This window comes from Diceros bicornis, chromosome 17 (assembly GCF_020826845.1).
Source record: "Diceros bicornis minor isolate mBicDic1 chromosome 17, mDicBic1.mat.cur, whole genome shotgun sequence".
Classification (NCBI taxonomy): Eukaryota; Metazoa; Chordata; class Mammalia; order Perissodactyla; family Rhinocerotidae; genus Diceros; species Diceros bicornis.
The window spans coordinates 53,002,256-53,029,502 of NC_080756.1; the positions used below are offsets into that span (position 1 = coordinate 53,002,256).

The following is a 27,247-nucleotide window of genomic DNA, read 5'->3' on the forward strand; positions in this document are numbered from 1 at the left end:
GTCTTGGTGTGGGCCTCTTTAGGTTTATCTTGTTTGGGGCTCTCTGTGCTTCCTGTACCTGGATGTCTGTTTCCTTCCTTAGGTTAGGGAAGTTTTCATCTATTATTTCTTCAAATAGATTCTCTGCCCCTTTGTCTCGCTCTTCTCCTTCTGGGACACCTATAACATGGATGGTAGTGCACTTGATGTTGTCCCAGAGGTCCCTTAGACTGACCTCACTCTTTTTAATTCTTTTCTCTTTTACCTGTTCAGCTTGGGTAATTTCTTCTAGTCTTTCATCTAGCTCGCAAATCCGCTCTTCTGTATCCTCTATTCTGCTTTTGAGTCCCTCTAGTGAATTTTTCATTTCCAGTATTGTATTCTTCGTTTCTGATTGGTTCTTTTTCATATCTTCCATTTCTTTGTTGACATTATCACTGAGTTCATCTATTCTTCTCCCCACATCAGTGAGCATCCTTAACACTCTTTGTTTGAACTCTCTGTCAGGTAGGTTGCTCATTTCTGTTTCACTTAGTTCCTTTTCTGGGGTTTTGTCCTGTTCCCTTACTTGGAATGTATTCCTTTGCCTCCTCATTTTGCCTTCTTCCCTGTGCTTGTGTCTATGTATTAGGTAGGTCAGCTACATCTCCTGCTCTTGGATAGGTCACCTTATGTAAGTGATGCCTTAGGAGGCCTGCAGTGTGCTTCCCTCAGTTCTCAATGTTCTGGGGGTGACCCCTATTTGGGCTATGTGTATCCTTCTGTTGTGGCCTGTTTGCTCTCCCTGTAGGTACCCAGGGAGGCCGAGTTATGCTCCTGGCCAGCTGTTGTAATGCTCAGCTGTTTGTAGTTGTTGTGGGCCCTTCAGTCTCTTTATCAGGTGTGGGAGCCCCAGCACAGTTGCCTGCGAGTTCTAATACCACATTTGTGTTCCAGTATTTCTTTTAAGTGAGTAGGCCCCAGCGTGGCAGGTTGTTAGGCTCAGGGGCTTACAATTGCTATAAGCCTCCAGCCTTTAGGTGTCTTGTCAGCTCTCTGAGGATTGCAGCTGGATGGGGCTGGCCTCAGGCATGGGAGCACCCAATTGTTTCAGGCTTTGGAAGGTGGGGCAAACCCCCTATGTGGGTCTTTGAGAAGCTCAAGTCTTCTGCAGTTGACAAGCCCTACCGCTCACAGGTCCACACCCATAGTCAACACAGTCCTGCCCCGTGTGCATGCCCCGACCTCCTGAAGTGGACCCAGTCTCTCCATGGCGGGAGCCCCATACACTCCACCACGTCCCCACACTCTCCACCCGCTCCTTGTGCAAGCCCTGCTGCACTGAAGTCGGCTCAGTTGCCAGGCTGCAGAGAAAACAGTCACCAATCTATGCAGGCCCACAAGTTGCCTGAGGGCTTGTTGTTGGGTGGGGCCAGTCTCTAGGGTGGGCTGCCTGCCCTGGCTGAGCTGGATTAAATCGGTGCTCTTGTGGGTGGGGCAGACCCTGGGCTAGCAGGCCCCAGGGAGAACTCCAATGGCGTCTGTGTCAGCATGCCCACACCAGGCCACTACCAGGGCCACCCCCAATGTCCCAGTCCCCGGAGAGGTCCCACCTCTCACCGAGATGCACTCAGGGCCTATCAGGTGAGTCTCTTTTCACCAAAGCACTGTGCACCTTTCTTTCTGGTGATTTTAGGTTGCTTTCTGAAACAGGTGAGTTTGTGCATGGGCCCTTTGAGAGCCATTTTTAATTTCTTTGTGAACCAGCTTTTCTGGGGGTACTCCCCAATGTTTTCGTAGCAGGCAAAGTCAGATATTATGCCACTCATCTCAATTGTACTGGGTCCACAAAATGCCCACAGCGGGGGCACTCCCTGGCTCAGGGCCCTGCTCCTCCAGGGAGGCTGCGGACCTGTGCGCTGCTCCCGGGCAGCCGTGAGGCACTGCGGCTGGTGAAGGTGGCGTTTTTCCTCACCAGAAGGGAGTTTCTGCCTCTTCTACCTCAGTTAGGATTGTCCGTTGTTGCAGGAGTTCCTCTTATCCAGTTTTCAGTTCTGTCTCAGGGGTAATTTTTCCACGAGTAGTTGTAAATTGGCTGTGTCCATGGGAGGAGGTGAGTTCCGAGTCTGCTTACGCTGCCATCTTGACTTCTCTCCCAGACTTGTTGAGAATAATCTGAACTCTATATTTTTATGTAGTAAATAATTATTCCTCCCATTTTTTCCTTTAAAAAAGTAAGTTCAGGAATTTGAGTGTTGAGAGTTTAGTGAGATAAGCACATAAAATTATCACATCTTTAGAAGTCACCTTGAGTGGGATATCACCGCATAGACTGAAATATTACCCTTACCAATGAAGAGAGACAACAATTTTCTTGCCATTTGGCCATAATATCATGTTGTCAACCTGCTTTCTCTGAGTGTAGAACTAAGAATGCCAATAATTATTGCAATGAAACCATAATCATGGATGATAATATGTCTTCCACTGACCTAAACACCTTCCTTTCCAGGCAGTATATGGTGCTGGTCCCCTCCTCATTCCATGTTGAGACTCCCGAGAAAAGCTGTCTCCTTCTGAGATGCCTGAATGAGACAGTGACTGTAAGTGCTTCCTTGGAGTCTACCAAGGGGAAAAGGAGCCTCTTCAATGACCTCAAAGCTGGCAAGGACTTATTCCACTGTGTCTCCTTCACTGTGAGTACAGCTACCTATCTCTGTTTTGTTTTTTTTCTTTCTTTCTTTTCTTTAATGTAATTCTTATGGTCGGAGATTGGTTTTCTGTATCAGGGAATTAATTTAGAAGGATATCAATTACTTCAAAGAGAGACCTAGAAAGTTTACCCCAGCAAAGGAACAAAATATAGATTTCCCATGCCAAAATGGGAGAGAGGCAATACTTATAGACATGCTAATTTTCTGTTTAATTCCCACAAAAATCCTACTAGCCGGACAAAGAATAAGTTAGATACTTTGGGGTGTTTCTAATAGTAAGGTGAAAACTTTAATATAATACCAGAACTCATGAGGACCCCCACCTTCTACATATATTTGACACCCTGAGGAAATTTCCAGTTTCTTCTTGGGACAACCCATTCTCAAGATATAACTCCCACTGGGCTGGTCTGACGCTGTAGCGGTTAAGTACAGGTGCTCTGCTGTGGCAGCCCGGGTTCGGATCCCGGGCATGCACCGACGCACCACTTGTCAAGTCATGCTGTGGCGGCGTCCCATGTAAAGTAGAGGAAGATGGGCACGGATGTTAGCCTAGGGCCAATCTTCCTCAGCAAAAAAGAGGATTCGCAGATGTTAGCTCAAGGTTGATCTTCCTCACAAAAAAAAAAGACATAACTCCTACCATTATTAGAATATTAATTTTTTCCTTTCCCATAATTTTCAGAGGTGGATCTACTTTTTAAGTAAGATTATAATATTTTCTCCATAAAGTTGACTATGTTTTAATTACTACTGTTGAGTCACATGGAAATTTGGGTTTCATTTGTTACACTTCTTTCATAATTATTCTCCTCCACTTCATGTTTAAGTAATAATTAGTGCCCCCTACCTACCTTTCTGTGATTCTGAAGGAAAACAGGAAAGAAATAAATACTAAGGCCTCCAGGGAGAGGTTGTGAAGGCTCTTATGATCTTTTTTGTTCTTAGCTCCCAAGATCCTCTTCTTCTGAGGATGAAGTATTGCTCTCTGTCCAGATAAAAGGACCAACGCATGAATTCAGGAAAAGGACTACAGTGCTGGTGAAGAAGACAGAAAGTCTTGTCTTTATTCAGACAGACAAAAAAATCTACACACCAGGACAGTCGGGTATGAAACTCTATGGTGGAGTAATTCCAGAAATGAGATGTCTTCCTCAGCATGTTACCCAAATGGTCTCACTAGGAAAATTTCTCTTTTTCAGTTAAGTTTCGAATTGTCTCTGTGGATAAAACTTTTCACCCACTGAATGAGTTGGTGAGTCTTTTGTATGTGTGTATATCAGTGTTTGGGAGACAGTCAGTGGCAATGGAGAGCAAGAAGAAGACTATAAGGGATTTTTGCTTCAGCAAACCTGAAATCAATAGTAGCAGAAAACCGTTAACCCAACCAGAAAAGCAGATTGTCATGAATGGTGTTACCAAAAGGGAAAGAGAATGAATTTTTCTTCTTCTGCACTTCTCAGTCAACTAGATATCAGCCTACTACATTTATTGTTTAGAAGGATAGGTATTAAGCATAGGGGGGACATACACAGGTAAAATAGACAGTTTGGCCCTTAATACCATTTAATCACATAAATCCTCAAAAGCTTTACACCTCCTCTACGCCTCCACTGCTTTAAAGTTCCGCTTAGACTTCTATAAAACTGTATTGGACTAGTTGTCTCTCCCTCAAGACAAATATCTTATTCAAGAGATGTGTCATTGGTCTGAATCTTACACCACAGACTCAAGTATGCAATCAGTGTCACATTTCTTTCAATCAAATTAAACTCAAGAGAGAGTCCTTATGGAAAATTCACTTTTTGACATTTTGGAAAATGCCTCCTCTTCCCTTGTGGTGCAAAATAATCCAAAAGACTTACATGGATCCCAGAAACTGAGGGAAACCACTAGGTTCCAATTCATCGAGGTGATTTTCTATGCCCCTGTCTCATCAAACCTAGCACAATCCTTACCCTACCACTTTAGTCAACTTCACCTCAAACATCATCAAGGGAAAAAACAGTAAATCCCCACTGTACTAACTGTTCTTCATCTTTACCTGTATTCTTTGTCTCTACCTCTGTTACAATGAAAGAACTATCCCTGTTCCAATTCAAAGCCAACTCCTCTAGCTGTGCTTCTCAGCCCATCCTCTCTTACTTTCTCAAGAGCTCCCAGTTGTTCTCTTCTTCTCCTCCATCATTGTATCTCCCTCTGTGGGGTAGTTCGTAACAGGCTACACACTTTGCTACTAGCACCTTATTAAAAAAAAAAAAAGTTAAATATAAAAAGTTCCCTAGACCTCACACCCCTTTCCAAATACCACTCCATTTCTCTGTTCCCCTTCATAACCAACCTCTATGAAAGAATTTACTACACACACTGTCTCCACCCGTTACTTCCGATCTCTGCACTTTTTTGATGCTGTGATATATTTAAAGCACACAGACAGGTATTGAGAATAATTTCACAAGTATCTATACTCAAAATTGTGATTAATTTAATGTTAACGTTTTCCCATATTTGCATCATTTTTATAGAAGTAAGACATTAAAGAAAAATGTGAAACTCCCCTGTGTACCCTTCCTTTATCATATTACTCCTCCCTTCCTCATCATAGATGGCCACTATCCTGAATTTGGTATTTATAATTGCTGTACATGTTTTTTATTTTACTAAATGCTACATACATACAGTGCGTATATACATAGTATATGTGTATATTTATATATGTATACATAGGTATACATATATATGTATATACATATATAAAGAGAAAGAAACAGAGAGACAGAGACAGAGATTGGCATCCTTAAACTATTATGGTATTGTTCTGCATACTTTTTTCAAATTTTTATAAATGGTAATAAAGTACAGGCATATCTCATAAATATTGCAAGTTTGGTTCCAGACCACCAAAATAAAGTGAGTATCTCAATAAAGCAAGTCATGTGAATTTTTTGGTTTCCCAGTGCATATAAAAGTTATGTTTACACTATACTGTAGTCTATTACGTGTGCAACAGCATTATGTCTAAAAAACAATGCACAGACCTTAATTAAAAAATACTTTATTGCTAAAAAACACTAACCATCATCTGAGCCTTCAGCAAGTCTAATCTTTTTGCTGGTGGAGGGTCTTGCCTTGATGTTGACGGCTGCTGACTGATCAGGGCGGTGGTTGCTGAAGGTTGGAGTGGCTGTGGCAATGACAACAATCGAGTTTGCCACATCAATTGATTCTTCCTTTCATTAACGATTTCTCTGTAGCATGCAGTGTTGCTTGACAGCATCTACCCACAGTAGAACTTCTTTCAGAATTGGAGTCAATTCTCTCAAACCCTGCTGCTGCTTTATCAGCTAAGTTTATGTAATATTCTAAATCTTTGTTGTCATTTCAACAATCTTCACAGTATCTTCAGCAGGAGTAGATTTCATCTCAAGAAACCACTTTCTTTGCTCATCCATAAGAAGCAACTTCTCATCCATTCAAGTTTTATCATGAGATTGCAGCAATTCAGTCACAACTTCAGGCTCCACATCTAATTCTAGTTCTCTTGCTGTTTCCACATCTGCAGTTACTTCCTCCACTGAAGTCTTGAACCTCTCAAAGCATCTGTGAGAGTCGGAATCAGCTTCTTCCAAACTCTTGTTAATGTTGATATTTTGACCTCTTCCCATGAATCAAGAATGCTCTTAATGGCATCTAGAATGGTGAATCCTTCCCAGAATGTTTTCAATTGACTTTGCCCAGATTCATCAGAAGAATCACTATCTATGGCCGCTATAGCCCTATGAAATGTATTTCTTAAATAATAAGGCTTGATCAAAATTACTCCTTGATCCATGGGCTATAGAATGAATGTTATGTTAGCAGGCATGAAAACAACATTAATCTCACTGTACATCTCCATCAGAGCTCTTGGGTGATCAGTTGCATTGTCAATGAGCAGTAATATTTTGAAAGGAATCTTTTTTTCTGAGCAGTAGCTCTCAACAGTGGGCTTAAAATAGTCAGTAAACCACGTTGTAAACAGATGTGCTGCCATCCAGGCTTTGTTGTTCCATTTATAGAGCACAGGCCGAGTAGATTTAGCATAATTCTTAAGGGCCCTAGGATTTTCTGAATGGTAGATGAGTATTGGCTCCAATTTAAAGCCTTCAGCTGCATTAGCCCCTAATGCTTTGGAGCTTTGGAGCCAGGCATTGACTTCTCCTCTCTATGAAAGTCTAGATGGCATCTTCTTCCAAAATGAGGCTGCTTCTTGTACATTGGAAATCTGTTGTTTAATGTCGCCACCTTCATGAATTATCTTAGCTAGATCTTCTAGATAACTTGCTGCAGCTTCTACATCAGCACTTGCTGCTTCACCTTGCACTTTTATGTTATGGAGATGGCTTCTTTCCTAAAGCCTCATCAACCAACCTCTGCTAGCTTCAAACTTTTTTTCTGCAGCTTCCTCACCTCCCTCAGCCTTCATAGAATTGAAGAGAGTTAAGGACTTGCTCTGGACTAGGCTTTGTCTTAAGGGAATGCTGTGGCTGGTTTGATCTGCTATCCAGACCACTAAAACTTTGTCCATATCAGCAATAAGACTGTTTCACTTTATTACTATTCATGTGTTCACTGGAGTAGCATTTTTAATTTCCTTCAAAGACTTTTCCTTTGCATTCACAATTTTTCTAACGGTTTGGTGCAATAGGCCTAACTTTTGGCCTGTCTTGGCTTTCGACACCTTCCTTGCTAAGCTTAATCATTTCTAGCTTTTGATTTAAAGTAAGAGATGTGTGACTCTTCCTCTCACTTGAACACTTAGAGGCCATTGTAGGGTTATTAATTGGCCTAATTTCAATATTGTTGTGTCTCAGGGAGTAGGGAGGCCTGAGGAAAGGGAGAGAGATGGGGAAATGGACAGTTGGTAGAAAAGTTGGAGCACACAGAACATTTATCGATTAAGTTTGCCGTCTTACATGGGCATGCTTTGTGGCACCCCAAGACAATTACAATAGTAACATCAAAGATCACTGATCACAGATCACCATAACAAAGATAGTAATAATGAAAAATTTGAAATATTGCGAAATTACCAAAATGTGACACAGAGACATGAAGTGAGCCAATGCTGTTGGAAAAATGATGCCTATAGACTTGCTCGATGCAGGGTTACCACAAACCTTCAATCTGTAAAAAACAATATCTGTGAAGCACAACAAAGCAAAGCACAATAAAATGAAGTATGTCTGTATATATCATCCTGTAACTTGCTTTTTCATTTATATTATGCTTTTCAAATTTATCCAAGCTGTTATATGTTTCTCTAGTATAGTTTAATCATTTTAACTACCATACAGTTCTTCATTGCATGAACAAACCACAGATTATTTATCTATTTTACTGTTGATGAACATTTTATTAATTAATTTATTTATTTTTGGCTAATAAACAATGTATATACTTAAGGTGTACAATGTGAAGTTTTGATATATGTATATGTATTTGATATATGTTTTTGATATATCAAAACTTGTGAATTGATCACCACAATCAGACTAATTAACATATCTATCAGCTCCTACAGTTGCCTTCTTTTGTGTGTGATGAGAATGCTTTTTCTGCATCTACTGAGATGATCATATGATTTTTATCCCTCATTTTGTTAATGTAGTGTATCACATTTATTGATTTGAGTATGTTTAACCATCTTTGCATCCCAAGGATAAATCTCACTTGATCATATGTATGATCCTTTTAAATTAAGAATGGTTTATACGATCTAGTGCATCCTTTAACAAATTAGAAAGACAGTATAATTTTTATTACTAATGGATTACTGAATCTATTTTTCTAATTTATCCTTCTCATTTTCTAAGTGATTATTATTTTTTCTTGGTATCCCATTATTTTTTTCACATTGATCTTGATGAATATGTTATTAGCCCTACTAATTTATCAGTAGATTCCATCAGTTTATCCATGTGGACAATAACATAATCTGAACAGTTTGTGTTTTCTTTCACACTTTTTATAAGCCAGTTTTCTTTTCTGGTCTTATTGTCCAGGACCTGCAGAATGATGTTGAGTAGAAGTATGTTTATGATTTTTATGGGAATTCTACTAAAGTTACACTGTTAGGTGTGATGTTTGCTATAGGTTTTCTGTAGAATCTCCTTATCAGATTAACAGATATCTCTTCTATTTCTTCCATTTATACTCATCTTTTTTTTTGTGTGTGAGGAATATTAGCCTGAGCTAACATCTGTTGATAATCCTCCTCTTTTTGCTGAGGAAGATTAGCCCTGGGTTAACATCCATGCCCATCTTCCTCTATTTTATGTGGAACACCTTCCACAGCATGGCTTGATAATCGGTGCTTAGGTCCGCACCCAGGCTATGAACCTGCAAACCCCGGGCCACCGTAGCGGAGCGTGCGAACTTAACCACTACGCCACTGGGACAGCCCCTACACTTATCTTTTTAAAATTTAAAATTTGGGGAGTTTGTTTTGAAAAGAAGAAAAATATGTCTTCTGGGCAATGGAGAGAGAAATATGAAATGGGCATAAGCAAAGAGACAATATTTAAACATGAAAGTGGATGAAATACTCAAAAGAATGGATTTAAAAAGAGCAGGGAGGAAAAAAGGTACTGAGCCCTGAGGACTAAAAATTTAGAGATTGGGAAGATGAACAAAATTCAACAAAGAACACTGAGAAGGAACAGAAAGAGGAGTCTGGAGAAAGTAATCAATGGTGCCGGGAGCTGCTGATAGGTCAAATAAAATAAGAACTGAGAAAGTGATCTTTTTAGATACAGCAATGGGAAAGTCATTTGGTCATCTCAGTTAGAGCACTTTCAGTAGGAGGTTGAGTTCAAAGCCTAATGGGAGTGATAACAAGAGAGAATAAGAAAATGTTGGATACAATGAATGACAAGAAACTCAGAATTTTGTTGTAAAAGAAACAACATCACCGTGAGGGAGTAACAGGGTGGGAAAATGAGGTCAAAAACTACTACCTTTACAAAATTATTTTATTATTTGAAATACTTTTTCAGTGGATTCTATTGGGTTTTCCAGGCTAACGCCATATCCTCTGCAAAAATAGTAGTAATAGTAATTTTACCTCCTTCTTTACAACTTTTATAAATTTTATTTCTAATACCTAATTTTGCTAGTCAGTACCTGTAGACCAAGTTGAATAAAATAAGTAATAAAGATCGTCCTTGTCTTGTTTCTGACTTTTGTGTTGAATATGTTTTTTCTTGGAGATGGTATAGAAGTATTGAATTCTTAATCTTAAAGAATTTTTGAAAGGAAGGTTGTTGAATGTTATCAAATGCTTTTTCAATGTCCATGGAGATAATCATATTCTTCTGTCATCATGTAGGTATTACTACAGTGAATTATAGGAATATTTGCCCTCATAAAGGGCAATCTTTGTATTCCCAGAATAATTAACTGCTGCATAATCACAATGTGTTCTAGGGAATTCTGTTAATAATATCGTATATAAGATATTTGTGTTGTTCTTTATATACAGTCATATGTCACTTAAAAAGGGGGATACGTTCTGAGAAATGCATCGTTAGGCAATTTCATTTTTGTGCGAACATCATAGAGTGTACTTACAGAAACCTAGATGGAATAGCCTACTATACACCTGGGCTATATGGTACTAATCTTATGGGACCACAGTTGTATATATGGCCTGTTGTTTACTGAAAAGTCATTATGTGATGCATAATTATATAAGGTCGGTCTGAAGATTTGTTTTAAGGGCTTTCTTGTGAGTTCTAATAATATGATGTTAGCTTTTTTCTAGTTATACTATTCTCTATACCATTGCTATTATCAGTTTTTTAAAAATTTGATATATTTTTCTGATGAAATTCTTTAGGACTAGTCCTATTTAGAGTGTAATTACTTGAAAATATTTTTATTTCTTCTATACTAATTGATATGTTTGTAATTTCTTGCCCCTCTGAGGCCATTTTGGTGATTTATATTTTTCTAGGAAAACATTTATTTGCCTAGGAATGAGTAGAATCATCTCTTATACTAGTTTTAAATTTCTCCATATCTTATTTCCCTATTATTTCTAGATTTCTGTATTTGTCCCTTTCCCCTTTTTTTTGAGTAAGTTAGCTAATAGTTTATTTTTTATTCCACCAAAAAAATCCATTTTTAGAATGATTTATTATCTTTATTACTTTCTGTCAAATACTTCTTTTTGGTTTAGTTTTTTCTTACTTCTTATGTTGAACACATACTTTATTTCCATGTTTTTTAATTTATTCACAGAAATATTTAGGGCTATGTTTTGTCCTCTGAGCACTACATTTGAAGCATTTCATAATTATTTTTAATTAGTTTTTCACTTCTGTTTGATGTTCTCCTGGATCTAGGTTGCTTACAAGAAAACATTTAGTGAGTTGTTCTGCTTTGTTTTTTAGTTTTGTTAGTGTTAGGATTCCAGTTGGTATTTGCTAGTAAGATTTACTATTAAAAATGTGGGCTCTGGAATCAGACAGCTTGGGTTTGAATCTTAGCTCTACCATCCTCCATCTGTGCTTTCTTGTTTTGTTTTTAATTTTATTTATTTATTTTTTCCCCCAAAGCCCCAGCAGATAGTTGTATGTCATAGCTGCACATCCTTCTAGTTGCTGCATGTGGGCCGCGGCCTCAGCACGGCCAGAGAAGCAGTGCGTTGGTGCGCGCGCAGGATCCGAAGTCGGGCCGCCAGCAGCGGAGCGCGAGCACTTAACCGCTAAGCCACAGGGCCGGCCCCATCTGTGCTTTCTTGATCAAGTTTCTTAGCCTGATAATGCCTCAGTTCTCTTATCCATAAAATGGGGATAATATTAGTACTCATCTGATTGTACTGAAGATTAAACAAAATAAGGAATGTGACAGTCCTGAATGATATCTTGCACAGAGCAAAACCACAATTGATGTTAGCTATTATTATTATTACTCTTCTCAAACTTTAGTTCAGAGTTAGAACTAACATGTGCAGCTTTCCTGCCTGACACTCAGAAATTCTGGGCAGTCGTTTTGTGCTAGGCCCACAAATCTACCGCTGGTCTTCTGACCACACTTTGAAAAACAAAGGGCTGCCTAAGAATTCTGGAAGCCATATGATATTTGAAGCTGAATCATAAGAACACACAACTCTGTTAATCCCCATTTCCTGATTTGTAAAAGTATTGAATCAGCATGTTGTAAACTAGATAGCTGCAAACAACTAATGTTAGCAAATTCTGTTTTAGGAAATAACAAAACACACTTGTGATTGTTGGAATCTTTATTTCTTGTACTATTCCTAACATTCATTGGCTTCTTAAAGCAGATTAACTCAATATTCTATAAACTTTTATTTATAATTTTGTTGTATTCTCTAACAAATAACTGTCCTGTACAAACTTGCTTGATCATAAATTATCTGGTACATTGAAAAAATCATAATTCTAGGAATATAATCTGAACACAACTTTACTTTCACAGTTCTTTGAAATGTACTCATCCCTGCCTCTAGATGAAAAACTCTAGATGACTTTTCTGGTTGTTCTCAGATAATTATTTTTAAAAATCACAGTATTCTTCATTAATTGGACTGTCAAGTCCCATATATCAATCTAAACTCCAAACTTAAGTTGAAGCTATATATTCTCCCTCTTTTTCACAGCTGGACTGTTGTGCAGGTGGGAAGCCAGGCCAGAGGGATTCACTGATCCTCCTTCTTTCTCAGCTTTAAGTGACTACCCTGTCCTCTCCGTATCTGGGCTTTCTAACCTTGCTAGGATTGAAGAAGGAGAGCAAAAAAGAATTGTCTTGACTTGTACTGTCCTGAGAGGGTTTTGCATCCTTTGGGCCAGGTAGATGTTTAAAGCTAACTCATATTCTCATGGTGTACTTTTTGTGAACCCTTCAGAGACTCTCATCATTAATATATCACCAACAGTTACTTACACCAGGCAAATGTGCTCTAGTCCAGTGGTTGCTTACTCCCTCTCCAACCTCCAGAAATCCAGATGTCCACTTCCAACTTATCTTCACCTAAGATGTGTTTCCTTCTGTAGATAGCCCAATTACACAGAATCTATAACCCTTTTACTGGCTCTCTCTCCTGTGTGAGCCTCATCTGGTCAATGGGAGACACTTCTGTGTTCTTTGTTTGCAAAACCTCTGAAAGTGCAAATCAATCCCAAGGCAGTAGCAACTTTCCTTTGTTCTGCAGCCAGAGTAGCTAGTCAGCCATTTCTTGCCCTTATATTTCTAGGTCATGAGTTAGGCACTAGTTCACTCTCCAATTAAATGCAGGAGGCACATATCAAATGCTCACAGTGACCCCTTTGAAGCTACACTTATTAGACCCAAAATGAGAAGTAGGTACCTTGTATAGGGTAACAATAGATCCTGGTTGACCCAGGACAGTCTTGTTTTATGAATGTTGTCTGAAAATAATTATAATTAGTATCTTCTTTCACTCTCAAAAATTTCCTGATTTGGACATAAATTACATAGTCACTCTACTCTTTGGCTAGGGATGAGTCTTACAGCATGTCAGAGAGATCTTACTCAAAAAGCCTCCCCAAATCTCCATTCTCCCATTCCTTTTTTTTTTTTTTGAGGAAGATAAGCCCTAAGCTAATAACCAATGCCAATCCTCCTCTTTTCGCTGAGGAAGACTGGCCCAGGGCTAAGATCCATGCTCATCTTCCTCCACTTTGTATGGGACACGGCCACAGCATGGCTTGACAAGCAGTGCGTCAGTGCACACCCGGGACCCAAATCCCGGACCAACGCAGCAGAGCGCGCGGCACTTAACCACTATGCCACCAGGCCGGCCCCTCCCATCTCTTTTTATCATTGATGTATATGGTTGAGTTCTCCAAGTTCTTGAACTTCTACTTAAAACTTCTGTTTTGTGATCTGTCTTGCAAGTCACTTTGTTACGTGATATTAATTTCCTTTAATCTTGGCTGAAACACTTATTGTAATATTCAGTCCTTTAAGTCTATTTATGTTTGCTGTATTAGGAAAAATTCTGAGCTAATATTTTTTTCCGTTTCTTTTTTAGTTTCCACTGGTTCACATTGAGGTAAGCAACTTAAAGCATTCCATATTCAGAAAGCAATCAGTAAATTGAGAGGAAATTGCTGTTTGGAAGGTTGTGACAATATTCCAAAGACACTAGAGATTGAAAGAAGCCTTTGCGTATCTGAAATCCTCCCATTATCCAGAGAACTGGGATGTTGTACCTCATTCTGCTTCTATTTCTCTCTTTCCAAAGAAAAATACTAGAACTCTCCCAAATGATCTATCGTTAATACAGCTGTCTTCCTAAATGTATTATTGACCCTAATTCTTTATTTACTTTGATATGTTATAACCTGTTTCATATATCTAGGACCCTGGAATGAATCGAATTATGCAATGGCAGAATATCACGTTAAAGAATGGTCTTAAACAGTTGTCCTTCAGCCTGTCATCAGAGCCCATTAAGGGCTCCTACAAGATAGTAATACTAAAACAATCAGGAGGAAAGACAGAGCACTCCTTCACCGTGGAGGAATTTGGTATGATTTTGGAAGATTGGAAAGGGAAAGTGGGGATCAAAAGCTTTTGGTTACTACAGTGTGAATCCATTTGGATACTTTCAGTTCCCATGGATGAGGTTGGGCTTCATCTGATTCTAACCAGGACCATCATCTATGAACAAAGAACTTCATAAAAGTTTTGGGATTTTTTAAAAACAAGTTATTTTCCCTAACTTGGAAGTTTTCTCTTATTTCAGTGGAGGCTTCTGTGATTCCCTGGGACTAATACAATCTATAACCACTCAATGTTGTAGCTCTATTGGGTGTTCTCTTAAGATTTTAAAAGTAGTTAGAAGCGAAGTCACCACTTCAGAGCACTGGTTTGTCATTTAGGCAACCACAAAAATAATTTGCCAATCTGCCACATTTCTCTTATCTCCTTCGATAGTGGTTCCCAAATTTGAAGTGCAAGTAAAGGTTCCAAAGGTAATCACTGTACTGGATGAAGAAGTGAATGTGTCAGTATGTGGAATGTGAGTTAATTTTTGTTTCTTTTTCTACCCTTAAAATACTCTCAAATACTGAGAATATTTCGGATGACATCTTGTTGAAGCACCATAAAAATTTATATAAATACCTGGGGCATCTCTCGTCCCTTCTCTAGAACCTTCTCTTCATGGCATTATTTTCTTTTCTTCTTTCTTTTCCTCACTATAATTATTGCTCTACATCCATTATTACTGAAATATCCATTGCATAACTTGGTGGTATGAAGAAACAAGTTGGGTTCATTCTAATAACCTCAAAGTTTTTCCAACAATGGAATGAATTGTGTTAGGCGACATTGAGTTCTCTACCTTTGGAGATATAAAAGCACTTGATAAGATCCACTTGACAGGACAAGTAAAGAAATTCAAGGACCAGATGTGGCATTGTGCTGACCCCTCAAGGTGTGGTAGAAAGAGCACAGAACTAAGAGTTCACAGTCCTTGCACTTTGACTTTAAGTATGACTTTAAATGAACTTGCATTTCCTTATCAAAAAAACACAAGAATATTGGACTAAATGATTTGAAATTGCTATTAAAGTCTGCAATTATGGAAATCTAAAACAGCAATAGCAGAGGTAACTTGTAGAATGAGAAACTGAACTGCCAAAGGATCAAATACAGGAAACATGGCTTCCGCTGAGCCCCTTCCCAAACTCTTTCAAAGTAATAGTGATGAGATTCTTTTTTTAGATTTATTTGCATCCAATAACCTACATTTCTTTCTTAGAAGAGAAAATTCAGATAAATCAGAACAAATAAAATCAATTATTTTGTCACATATTCAAAAAAAATGTGTAAATGAGGAAAGAAGTTAATTCTCCTAAAGCAGAATGGTAATAAATAAATTATATACTATGTGATTCAAGTTTAGTAAATAAATATAACAACATAAGTATAAAACAGTCTTTGAGGAGTTCTTGGGGGATTTTGGAAGACTGTCTCTAGCTGAGTGTGATTGTGAGGATTTTTTTTTTCTTTTTCACTGTCACTATTTTCTGATTCTTCCATAAAACACATTGACAATTTTGTTGTGAGAAATTACAATAAACATTTAGAGTAGAATAAATAGAAGAAAATTGGAAAAGAGAAGTGTTAGGATAAAAGAGGAAAGATTGAGAGGGTTTGTTAGGAAATATTTCTCAGTCTGTTGAGCCGTGTTTCCAATTAACATGAACCATACACCGTAAAGACTTGGAGGCAGCAGAGTATAGTGGCTAATAGCTAAGCAGCCTGAGTTCAAATCTCAGCTCCATCACTTACGAGTTGGGCTGCCTTGATGAGTTACTTAACCTCAATGTGCCTCATTTTCCAGAACTACAAAATGGAGAAAGCAATATCATATCTCTCATGAGGTTATTAAGAGGATTAAGTTACTTAATATATGTAAAGCATTTGGAAGAGAGCTTGGTCCATAGTAAGTAGTAACTAGTATTGTATTTGTTGTTACTATGGAACTACAGAAAGTAAGTATGCTATGACTGATTGATAGTGTGGAATATGGATAGGAAGAAGGTGGGTCTCTGCTCCTTGGAAAACTCTTGGTCTCTGGGAATTTCTCTTGTGGCAGATATACCTATGGGAAGCCTGTCCCAGGACACGTAACCATGAGCATATGCCGAAAATATCGTCACTCCTTTTATCACTTTGGCAGAAATTTAGAGGTTGCCTGTGAGGAAGTCAAAAAGAAGGTGAGTGAAAACCATTTAAAGAGGCTTGTTGACATCTGAGAATAATTGTGAAATACAAATACAGGAAGAAGACAATCTGGAGGGAGAAACATGTCAAGATACCAAAAGATGAAAGTCCCACGATCCACCATGATAGATGGAAGAATTCCAGATATTTGCAACTAAACTTGTCAACAAACTCTTGGCCATAAATGAGAAATAATGGTGTTTCTTTTAAATAATAGTTAACAGTTATTGAGCACTTATGGCATGCTAGCCAACATTCTGGCATATTATATCTATTAATTTATTTAATCCTTGAATCAGTCCTATGAAGTAGGTGTTATTATTATCACCATTTTATAGACAAGAAACAGACATCGGGACACTATGTAACTTGCTCAAGATCATGTCACACAGCAGATAAATGGTAGAGCTGAATGCCATGCTCATAACCAATGTACTATGCTACCTCTAAGCAGTTGGTTCTCTCCAGAAAATGCCTTACATATTGGTTTGGATTGACCATTGGTCTGACCAGCATGCCAGTTTATTTTTATCTTTGTTTTTCTTGCTTATCAGCTAGACAGCCACGGCTGCATTGTGCAACAAGTAAACACCAGTGTGTTCCAACTAAAGGAGAAGGGGTTTCAAACTATGAATCTTCAAGTGAACGCCAAGATTATAGAAGAAGGCACAGGTGTGTGGGTAATGTAGAACATGGGGGACAAAACTGTGAGTGTTGATGCCTCTTCATCATTGGAAGGATAGGGAGAAGGAAGCAGAAAAATAATTTGAAAGCAAGTGGTTCCTCTCCAACACGTACTGTTTTGGTTTGGTTTTGTTTTAACCTCTTTCTCAGAGCTGGAATTAACTGGAACTGGGACAATTGAAGTCACAAGAACTCTAACAAAACTCACATTTGTGAAAGTGGATTCACGCTTTAGACGAGGGATTCCATTCTTCGGGCAGGTAGAGTACTTTATATTTCATAGATAGTTAAATTGTATTGTGACACCCAAACAACACAGATCTTTCTGCTCAAGATCATACCTTGTTAAAAATGATCGGTTGCTCCATAAGACCAAAATCACAAAACCACATATAACCAGATCTTTTTACTTATAAATAATGCTCATGAAATCTATAAACCCCAAAGCATTATTTTGTTTCTCTTGCAAAATAACAGGGGCTAAATGTTCAAAATAAATCCACACTGTCTCTAACCTTCACTTCTTTGTATATACTATTTATTATCTCTAATCACTAACATAAATATCAGTTCTTTCACTAGTTTTTCTTATAAGTATCTCAGCGCATCTGCCACTGTTAGTTTAAATGATAAATGCATTGGTGAGTGAGTGGTTTTCTTTTGAAGCACAGGAAAGTATGATACACCTATATGGCTTTAAGGATATGACCCTTACTCTCTATGTAATAGATAAATATATGTTAAATATAGGAAATACAAATACTAAGAAAATGTTACCATTTGATGTTACTAGTAATTAATGATTAATGAATTTGTCCAAGTCCAACAGAAATCTCTAGTGAGTTTTTTGCATGGCTTATCATTAAGGGAGAGAAAATGATTGTCTAAGTTACTTTTTGTTCCTAGAATTCTATAGTTTTGATTCTGTGTACACATTAAATCACTCCCAGTATAGTTAGCATACACGACTCTGCTCTTACAGAGAAAAACACAGAATTTCAATAATGTACACTTGGGAGAGACAAAAAGCCCCAAGTTGAAAGAAAAACCAGAGTTGGCATAACTTGGGGGAATTTTTCGTCTTTACATGATGTCAAAAAAAGGGTTTTGCTCTTGTATTCCTTATGGCTGGTATCATCAGCCTGAATCTACAGTTTATTCATTGTTCTATTACAGGTACGTCTGGTGGATGGGAAAGGAGTCCCTATCCCAAATGAGCTCATCTCCATCCAAGCAAATGAAGCTAACTATTCCTCCAACAGTACCACTGATGAGCATGGAGAGGTGCATTTCTCCATCGACACTACTAATGTTATGGATTCCTCCCTCACTGTCATAGTAAGTTTGGAAGTGAGGACCTAAAAACAAAGGAGAAGCCTTGGTAGCAGAGTTGCAACCCAACAGTGCTTAGCTCAAGGAAAAGAAATTCATATTCCAAGTTGTCTTATTGTAGGGTGAAATGTGACAAGTTCTTGATAAATAATAAAGGTACTATGGGAAAAACTAGAGAAATAACTGCCCATACCATAAAGATATTCTTTTAAATATTATATTCCCAATAAATAATTATCTTCTTTTATTTTGGTTCTGCTCTATATCTCTCAAGTTGATACCCTCAAACAAAGAAGGGTAAAAGAGTATATTTTATTTATTTAATCAAGGATAGATGACATTTGTATTCTCAAATTCATTACCCCCAAAATATAATATTCATTTTCTCAACCCACAAATGTTCATTGCATACTTGCGGGTACTGGGCACTGTGCTAGTGCCTGGTAAGAAAAATAATCATGGTTCTTACTCTCATAGAGCTCACATCATTGATGGTAGAAAGTTCCATTAAGTATTACTGTAATACCTGTGAGTGTTATAATCAAGGATGAACAAAGTAGAGTGAAAGTTAGGAGAAAGTCTTCTGAGGGGATTGGTAAAAGGGAAAGATGAATCCTGAAGTATTAAAGAGCAACTACTACATGAGAACATAGACATAATTGCCCCTCAAATAACTCCTGCAAAACTCAAGGATATAGAGCTTGCAGAGACCTCACAAGATCAGTCCACAGTATCACAGTAGCAGTAACCTTTACCTGTGCAATTAAATTATTTATACAACTTAATAAGCCCAACTAGATAGAGACATCTACTTGCTGAAGATCAACTTATCAATTTATCACAATTATTCTCCTCAATGAGATTTCCTAGTTCCTCTGGTTCTGGTCTGTCTAGATAAACAGTCTATGCAAAAGATACACTTCACTTTTTTCTATTCATAGGTATAAATACTTACCTCAAAATCTTCTGAAAATTGGGGATACTGTCAATTAGTTCATTTAATCAACAATAAGGGAGCTGTCCCCCATTTTTACTAAGAAGTGCAAAATTTTTAACTATTCAGTCAGGTGGGAGAGCAAGCTTATGCAGCTTAGAAGAGAAGTCCTTTGTAACAGGCTGTCTACAAAGTAACATTTCTTTTTGTTTCTCCAGGTTTACCATAAGGAACAGAGTCCCTGTTTTAGCTACTATTATTGCATGACAGAAAAACATAAACAGGCATATCACACTGCTAACCATGTTTTCTCCTTAAGCAAGAGCTATGTGTACCTTGAGCCTGTGGTTGGTATCTTGCCCTGTGGCCAAATTCAGACAATTCAGGCACATTATATTCTGAATGGGCAGGTCTTGGGGGAGCTGAAGGAGCTCATCTTCTATTACCTGGTAAGTACTGACTCTTGAGTGGAAGATTAGAAAGAAGATGTATATGAGGCCAAAAAATATGAAATCCTTTCATTTCTTAACCACGCCTCTTTTAACACTTTGTCTTTTCATTGGGCTGGATATCACCACCTGGGTCTCAATGATAAATATGTTAATGGGGGACAAGCTTCATGATAAGTGTGGTGATAAACTGAGAAAACATCTTTTATTTTAAGATCATGGCCAAAGGAAGCATTATCCGAACTGGAACCCATATTCTCCCCATGGAGCCAGGAAAAAGTGAGTGTTCCCCACTTACCAATACCTCTCTGACTGTACTCCCTAAACACTCACCAATGGACCCCCAACAATTGAGCAAAATAGGAATGCTATGATGCTTCTTGTGTGTCACCATTACATTCTCAACAGCCATAGGTCAAGGTTCCACTGCCTAATGTAGGCTATAGTATCATTAACTCAAAGATGGAAAATTCTCAAACATCTCAAACTGAACATCACCAACAATATTAAACACCTATTCCTGGGGCTAGAATATCTGAAAATATAAAATATTCCTATATATACCTAAAATGAATAATCCATGAAGTCATACTAAGATTAACATCAAAAAGGTAAAGTATATTATTTCAGTTTCTTTTCCCCATAAGATCTAGAAGCCACCCACCTTGAACTTTGATCATTCTAGCCACATCAATTTTTGAATGATAGAAAAATGACTAGGAAGAACAGAACTATAAAGTATAATAGATGGGAGACTGAGATATAAAGATTTCAGAGGGGAATAAAAAATTGGGGAATTAATGCAGATTAGGTATTCTCACACTACATATGCGTCAATCATGATCTTTCATGTCAGTGACCTATGTATCTTGTTTGTTCATGCTTATTTAAAAAGTCTCCCTGAATTTTATTCAAATAAACATAAGCATCTTCTTAAGTCATCAAATATTTCTTCCGGCCTTATTACTATTTCCTCTCTAAGAATGCTTTTCCCCTAAGTACCCATATAGCTAGTTTGGTCACCTCTTTCAAGGCTTGACTCAATTGTCACTTCCTCAACTAGGCCTATTCTGGATGTCCCTATTTAAAATTGTAACTTACCACTCAACCCTGGTATTCCCAATGCCCTTTTCTCCTTACCCTGCCCTACGTTTTTCTCCATAGGACTTATCACATGTAAATATACTATCTATAATTTACTTACTTATTCTGTTGATTTGTTGCCTTTTTCTTTCCACTACAATATAAACTGAACATGGACAGAGAGTTTGGTTGGTTTTGTTTTACAGATATGTACCAACTGCCTAGAACAGGGCATGGTACATAGTAAATTCACAACATATTTGTTGACACCCTTGGTTGCCCAATTTTAACAACCATTTAGTTCATTAATAAAAGTTTCAAATAAGTTACCTTTAAAAAGCTAAATAGAAATCATAAAATACATCATTAGGAGATTATATAGCTTCAGGTTGGTCTAAAACAATAAGGGAGACTTCTAATATTGCATAATTTTCACTAAAAAAATAAAAGTACTGTGAAAATTTGATTCACACAAAACGTTTTTAAAAAAATAAGCCACAAGGTCAATAAACCAACTAAATCAGCAATAAACGTTTACTAAAAAAAAAAAGTACATTTGTATTTCTAAGTGTTGATTGCTCCACTAAACTAGTCTATAATTTCCAATTCCATCTGAGTTCCATCACTGCCAGATTATCATCTCTTATTTTCCCTCCTTCTATCTGAGTTATAAATGTAATGACAATCAAGGTAGTTTCATTACTTGACAGAAACAATAACTTCTAGCTAATGACATTTAGGCTTGCTAAGCTTTAAAGCAGATAGGAAATCACTATATGATTAGCAGAAGGGATAAATAACATGGATAAACTTTTCAACAGTAAAGCTTCTTTTTGGAAGATATCCTGCACTACTCTTTTCATACATTACCCGTTAACACCCAGCCCATTAACCATGGACAGATTTAAGAATGTCTTCAATGTGAAGATACAGGTCCCCAAATTCCTAGGTGTCCAGGTTTTCCTGTCAGTTATCCTGGCCCATGACCACTTCCTCTCATTCTCTCTGTGCTCCAGTGAAAGGCCATTTTTCTGTGTCAGTCCCTGTGGAGTCAGACATCGCTCCCGTCGCTCAATTGCTCATCTATGCCATTCTACCTGATGGGGAAGTGTTTGGGGACTCTGCAAAATATGAAGTTAAAAATTGTCTACCCAACAAGGTAGGTGATTTATTTCCTAAAATTAAAAAAAAAAAGACATGAGGCTAGGAAGGACATGGATTATTTTAGAGATGAAGAAACTGAGGTCATATCAACTTAGTAACTAATGCCGTCACAAAATAATTTAATTGCAAGACCAGAACTAGGATCCAGGTCTCCCAATTCTTGGTTCAGTGCACTTTTTTTTGAGGCTCACCTTCTTTATTTATTATTTTTTGTGTATGTGATAAGAACATAACATAAGATCTATCCTCTTAGCAAATTTTTAAGTATACAATACAGTGTTGTTAGCTATAGGCTATATGCTGTGCAGTTGATCTCCAGGACTTATTCATCTTGTATAACTGAAACTTTGTACCCTTTGATTGACACATCCTTTTCCCCTCTCCCCAGCCCCAGGCAACCACCATTCCACTCTCTGCTGCTTTTATCAGCGCCTTTCAATCAGGTTGTGCTGCCCTTAAAATACAACCCAGTCCAGAGCCATTCACTTCATTCCCCTGAAATGAAACGGGAAGCATAGGTAAAGAGATGATAGATAGGTAGAGAGAGAGAGAGAGATAAATTTATAGATTAGATTAGATTACATTATTAGAATGACTGACATTTCACCTGGAGCAAATATATAACTGGTCCTTAAAAATAAGTAAGTAACAAGAATATATATGGCTCCCAGTGCTCATTTGTTGCTTCAGCATATAACTGGCCTGTATACTAACTGCTAAATAAATCTGGGTGGGAAAAAGACGAGCAAAGAGCCTCAGGACTAACTCTCTGACAACCATAATTTAGAAAAACAGATGTATGTTGAATATGCAAATGACAAAAAATGTGAAGGGCTTTAGGATTGTAATAACAGATAGCTTACTAACCTGATGATTTTCCCTTTCTCACAGGTGGATTTGAGCTTCAGCCCAACACAAACTCTCCCGGCCTCACACGCCCACCTGCGAGTCACAGCATCTCCTCAGTCTCTCTGCGCCCTCCGGGCCGTGGACCGAAGTGTACTGCTCGTGAGTCCTGAGGCTGAGCTCTCTCCGGTCTCGGTGAGTTCCCGTCAGCCTCAGGGGTCGGGAAGGGCCACTCGAGAATCCCAGAGCAAGGAGAAACCTCTGTTCAGTAAAGAAAAGAATAATTTTAAATATTTTACATTTATTTGAGGGTTAATAATTGTCGAAGCTCTTTAACGTATATCTTATTCAGTGCTCATGGCATCCCTGAAACATATCTTCATTTTAAGATCTAAAAGTACAGTTCAGAAAAATGTACGATTTATTAAGCAGAAAGTAAGAATGGCCAGTAAATTGCAGAGCTTAAATCTGATTTCACATGTTGTGTCTATGTACCTATTGTCTCTCTATGATACCACTGCTATCTCGATAATGAGTCAAATGTATATTTTAATTACTTTTACCCTTCAGATACTCAGTATAGAGCCTATCAGAGTAATGTTGGTTTTAGGGCACCAAAGTAAACTTTTTCTTTTTTAAATTGCAGTAACATTGTTTATAATATTATATAAATTTCAGGTGTACATCACTATATTTCAATTTCTGTGTAGATTACATGATGTGCACCACCCAAAGACTAATTACAATCCATCACCACACACATGTACCTATTCATCCCTTTCACCCTCCTCCCTCCCCACTTCCCCTCTGGTAACCACCAATCCAATCTCTGTCTCTATGTGATTGTTTGTTGTTGTTGTTGTTGTCTTCTGCTTATGAGTGAGATCATACCGTATTTGACTTTCTCCCTCTGATTTATTTCACTTAGCATAATACCCTCAAGATCCATCAATATTGCCACAAATGACCAGATTTCATCTTTTTTTATGGTTGAGTAGTATTCCATTGTGTATATATACCACATCTTCTTTATCCATTCATCCCTTGATGGTCACCTAGGTTGCTTCCAAGCCTTAGCAATTGTGAATAATGCTGCAATGAACATAGGGGTGCATCTATCTTTATGCATTCGTGTTTTCATGTTCTTTGGATAGATACCCAGCAGTGGAATAGCTGGATCATATGGTAGTTCTATTCTTAACTTTTTGAGGAATCTCCATACTGTTTTCCATAGTAGCTGCACCAGTTTGCACTCCCACCAGCAGTGTATGAGAGTTCCCTTCTCTCCACACCCTCTCCAACACTTGCTGTTTCCTGTCTTGTTAATTATAAGCATTCTGATGAAAGTGAGGTGATATCTCATTGTGGTTTTGATTTGCATTTCCCTGATAGTGATGTTGAACATCTTTTCCTGTGCCTGTTGACCATCTGTATATCTTCTTCAGAGAAATGTCTGTTCAGATATTTTGCCCATTTTTAATTGAGTTGTTAGTTTTTTTGTTGTTGAGATGTATGAGTTCTTTATATATTTTGGAGATTAACCCCTTATCAGATATATGGTTTGCAAATATGTTCTCCCAATTGTTAGGTTGTCTTTTCATTTTGTTGATGGTTTCCTTTGCTGTGAAGAAGGTTTTTAGTTTGATGTAGTCCCATTTGTTTATTTTTTCTATTGTTTCTCTTGCCCGGTCAGACATGGTGTTTGAAAATATGTTGCTAAGACTGATGTCAAAGAGCATACTTCCTATGTTTTCTTCTAGAAGTTTCATGATTTCAGGTCTTGCATTCAAGTCTCTAATCCATTTTGAGTTAATTTTTGTGTATGGGTAAGATAATGGTCTACTCTCATTTTTTTGCATGTGGCCGTCCAGCTTTCCCCAATACCATTTGTTGAAGAGACTTTCCTTTCTCCATTGTGTGTTCTTGGTTCCCTTGTAGAAAATTAGCTGTCAATAGATAGGTGGGTTTATTTCTGGGGTCTTGGTTCTGTTCCATTGATCTGTGTGTCTATTTTTGTGCCAGTACCATGCTGTTTTGGTCACTATAGCTTTGTAGTATATTTTGAAATCAGGGAGTGTGATACCTCCAGCTTTGTTCTTTTTTCTCAGGATTGCTTTGGCTATTTGGGGCCTTTCGTTGTTCCATATAAATTTTAGGATTCTTTGTCCTATTTCTGTGAAAAACTGTTGTTGGAACTTTGATAGGGATTGCCTTGAATCTATAGATTGCTTTAGGAAGCATGGAAATCTTAACTATGTTAATTCTTCCAATCCAAGAGCATGAAACATCTTCCCATTTCTTTCTGTCTTCAATTTCTTTCAACCATGTTTTATAGTTTTCAGTGTACAGATCTTTCACCTCTTTGGTTAAGTTTATTCCTAGGTATTTTATTCTTTTTGTTGCGACTGTAAATGGGATTGTTTTCTTAATTTCTCTTTCTGCTACTTCATTGTTAGTGTATAGAAATGCAACTGATTATTTATGTTGATTTTGTATCCGGCATCTTTATCGTATTCATTTATTACTTCTAAATGTTTTTTGGTGGATTCTTTAGGATTTTCTCTATATAAAATCATGTCATCTGCAAACAGTGACAGTTTCCCTTCTTCCTTTCCAATTTGGATCCCTTTTATTTCATTTTCTTGCCTGATTACTGTGGCTAGGACTTCCAATACTATGTTCAATAAGAGTGGTGAAAGTGGGCATCCTTGTCTGGTTCCTGTTCTTAGAGGCATAGCTTTCACTTTTTCTCCATTGAGAATGATATTAGCTGTGGGTTTGTCATATATGGCCTTTATCATGTTGAGGTACTTTCCTTCTATACCCATTTTATTCAGAGTTTTTATCATAAATGGATGCTGTATCTTGTCAAATGCTTTCTCTGCATCTATTAAGATGATGATGTGATTTTTATTCTTCATTTTGGTAATGTGGTGTATCACATTGATTGATTTGTGGGTGTTGAACCAACCCTGCATCCCTGGAATGAATCCCACTTACTCATGGTATATGCTCTTTTTAATGTATTGTTGTATTCCATTTGCTAGTATTTTGTTGAGGATTTTTATGTTGATGTTCATCAATGATATTGGCCTGTAATTTTCTTTTTTGGTGTTGTCCTTGTCTGGTTTTGGTATCAAGGTAACTTGGCTTTGTAGAATGAGTTAGGAAGCTTCCCCTCCTTTTCAATTTTTTGGAAGAGTTTGAGAAGGGTAAGTATTAAGTCCTCTGTGACTGTTTGGTAGTATTCACCAAGGAAGCCATCTGAGTCCTGGACTTTTATTTTGGGGGAGATTTTTGATTACTGTTTTGATCACGTTACTGGTGATTGATCTATTCAAATTCTCTATTTCTTCTTGATTCAGTTTTGGAAGGTTGTGTGATTCTAAGAATTTATCTATTTCTTTAGACTATCCAATTTGTAGACATATAACTTTTCATAGTATTTTCTTATAATCTTCTGTATTTCTGAGGTGTCCATTATAATTTCTCCTCTTTCATTTCTGATTTTATTTATTTGAACTTTCTTTCTTATTTTCATGGTGAGTCTAGCTAAAGGTTTGTCGATTTTGTTTATCTTTTCAAAGAACCAGCTCTTGGTTTCATTGACTTTTTTCTATTTTTTTTAGTCTCTATTTCATTTATTTGTGCTCTGATTTTTATTATTTCCTTCCTTCTACTGATTTGGGGCTTTGTTTATTCTTCTTTTTCCTATTCTTTTAGGTGCACTCTTAGATTGTTTATTTGAGATTTTTCTTGTTTGTTGAGGTAGACCTGTATTGCTATAAACTTCCCTCATAGAACCACTTTTGCTGTATTCCATAAATTCTGGCATGTTGTATATTCATTTCCATTTGTCTCCAGGTATTTTTTGGTATCTCCTTTGATTTCCTTACTGATCCAATCGTTGTTAAATAGCACTTTGTTTAATCATATATTTGTGGCTTTTCTGATTTTCTTCCCATAGTTGATTTCTAGTTTCACACCACTGTGGTTAGAAAAGATGCTTGGTATTATTTCAATTTTCTTAAATATAATGAGTCTTGTCTTGCGGCCTAATATGTGATCAATCCTGGAGAATGTTCCATGCACATTTGAGAAGAATGTGTATTCTGTAGTATTTGGATGGAATGTTCTGTATATATCTTCTAGGTCCATTTGGTCTAGTGTGTCACATAAGGTTAATGTTTCCTTATTGATCTTCTGTTTGGATGATCTATCCATTGGTGTAAGTGGAGTGTTAAAGTCCCCTACTAATATTGTGTTACTGTCTATTTCTCCTTTTATGTCTGTTAATAATTGCTTTATATATTTAG

At 37.5% G+C, this 27,247-nt stretch overlaps 1 protein-coding gene across 1 annotated transcript in view; it reads left to right on the forward strand.

Annotated features, from left to right (window-relative positions):
• The first annotated feature begins 1,429 nt into the window (after window positions 1–1,429).
• LOC131416362 (alpha-2-macroglobulin-like) overlaps window positions 1,430–27,247 on the forward strand; it is a 69,525-nt gene continuing 43,707 nt past the window's right edge. Inside the window, exons 1-15 of the mRNA XM_058558836.1 lie at window positions 1,430–1,602; window positions 2,471–2,654; window positions 3,621–3,780; window positions 3,875–3,927; window positions 13,735–13,755; window positions 14,065–14,233; window positions 14,643–14,727; window positions 16,312–16,432; window positions 16,994–17,111; window positions 17,274–17,383; window positions 18,300–18,461; window positions 19,608–19,838; window positions 20,054–20,117; window positions 21,938–22,080; window positions 22,977–23,126. Of these exons, the coding sequence (XP_058414819.1) occupies window positions 1,493–1,602; window positions 2,471–2,654; window positions 3,621–3,780; window positions 3,875–3,927; window positions 13,735–13,755; window positions 14,065–14,233; window positions 14,643–14,727; window positions 16,312–16,432; window positions 16,994–17,111; window positions 17,274–17,383; window positions 18,300–18,461; window positions 19,608–19,838; window positions 20,054–20,117; window positions 21,938–22,080; window positions 22,977–23,126 (1,881 nt within the window). The 5' untranslated portion in view covers window positions 1,430–1,492. The remainder of the gene's footprint in view (window positions 1,603–2,470; window positions 2,655–3,620; window positions 3,781–3,874; window positions 3,928–13,734; window positions 13,756–14,064; window positions 14,234–14,642; window positions 14,728–16,311; window positions 16,433–16,993; window positions 17,112–17,273; window positions 17,384–18,299; window positions 18,462–19,607; window positions 19,839–20,053; window positions 20,118–21,937; window positions 22,081–22,976; window positions 23,127–27,247) is intronic.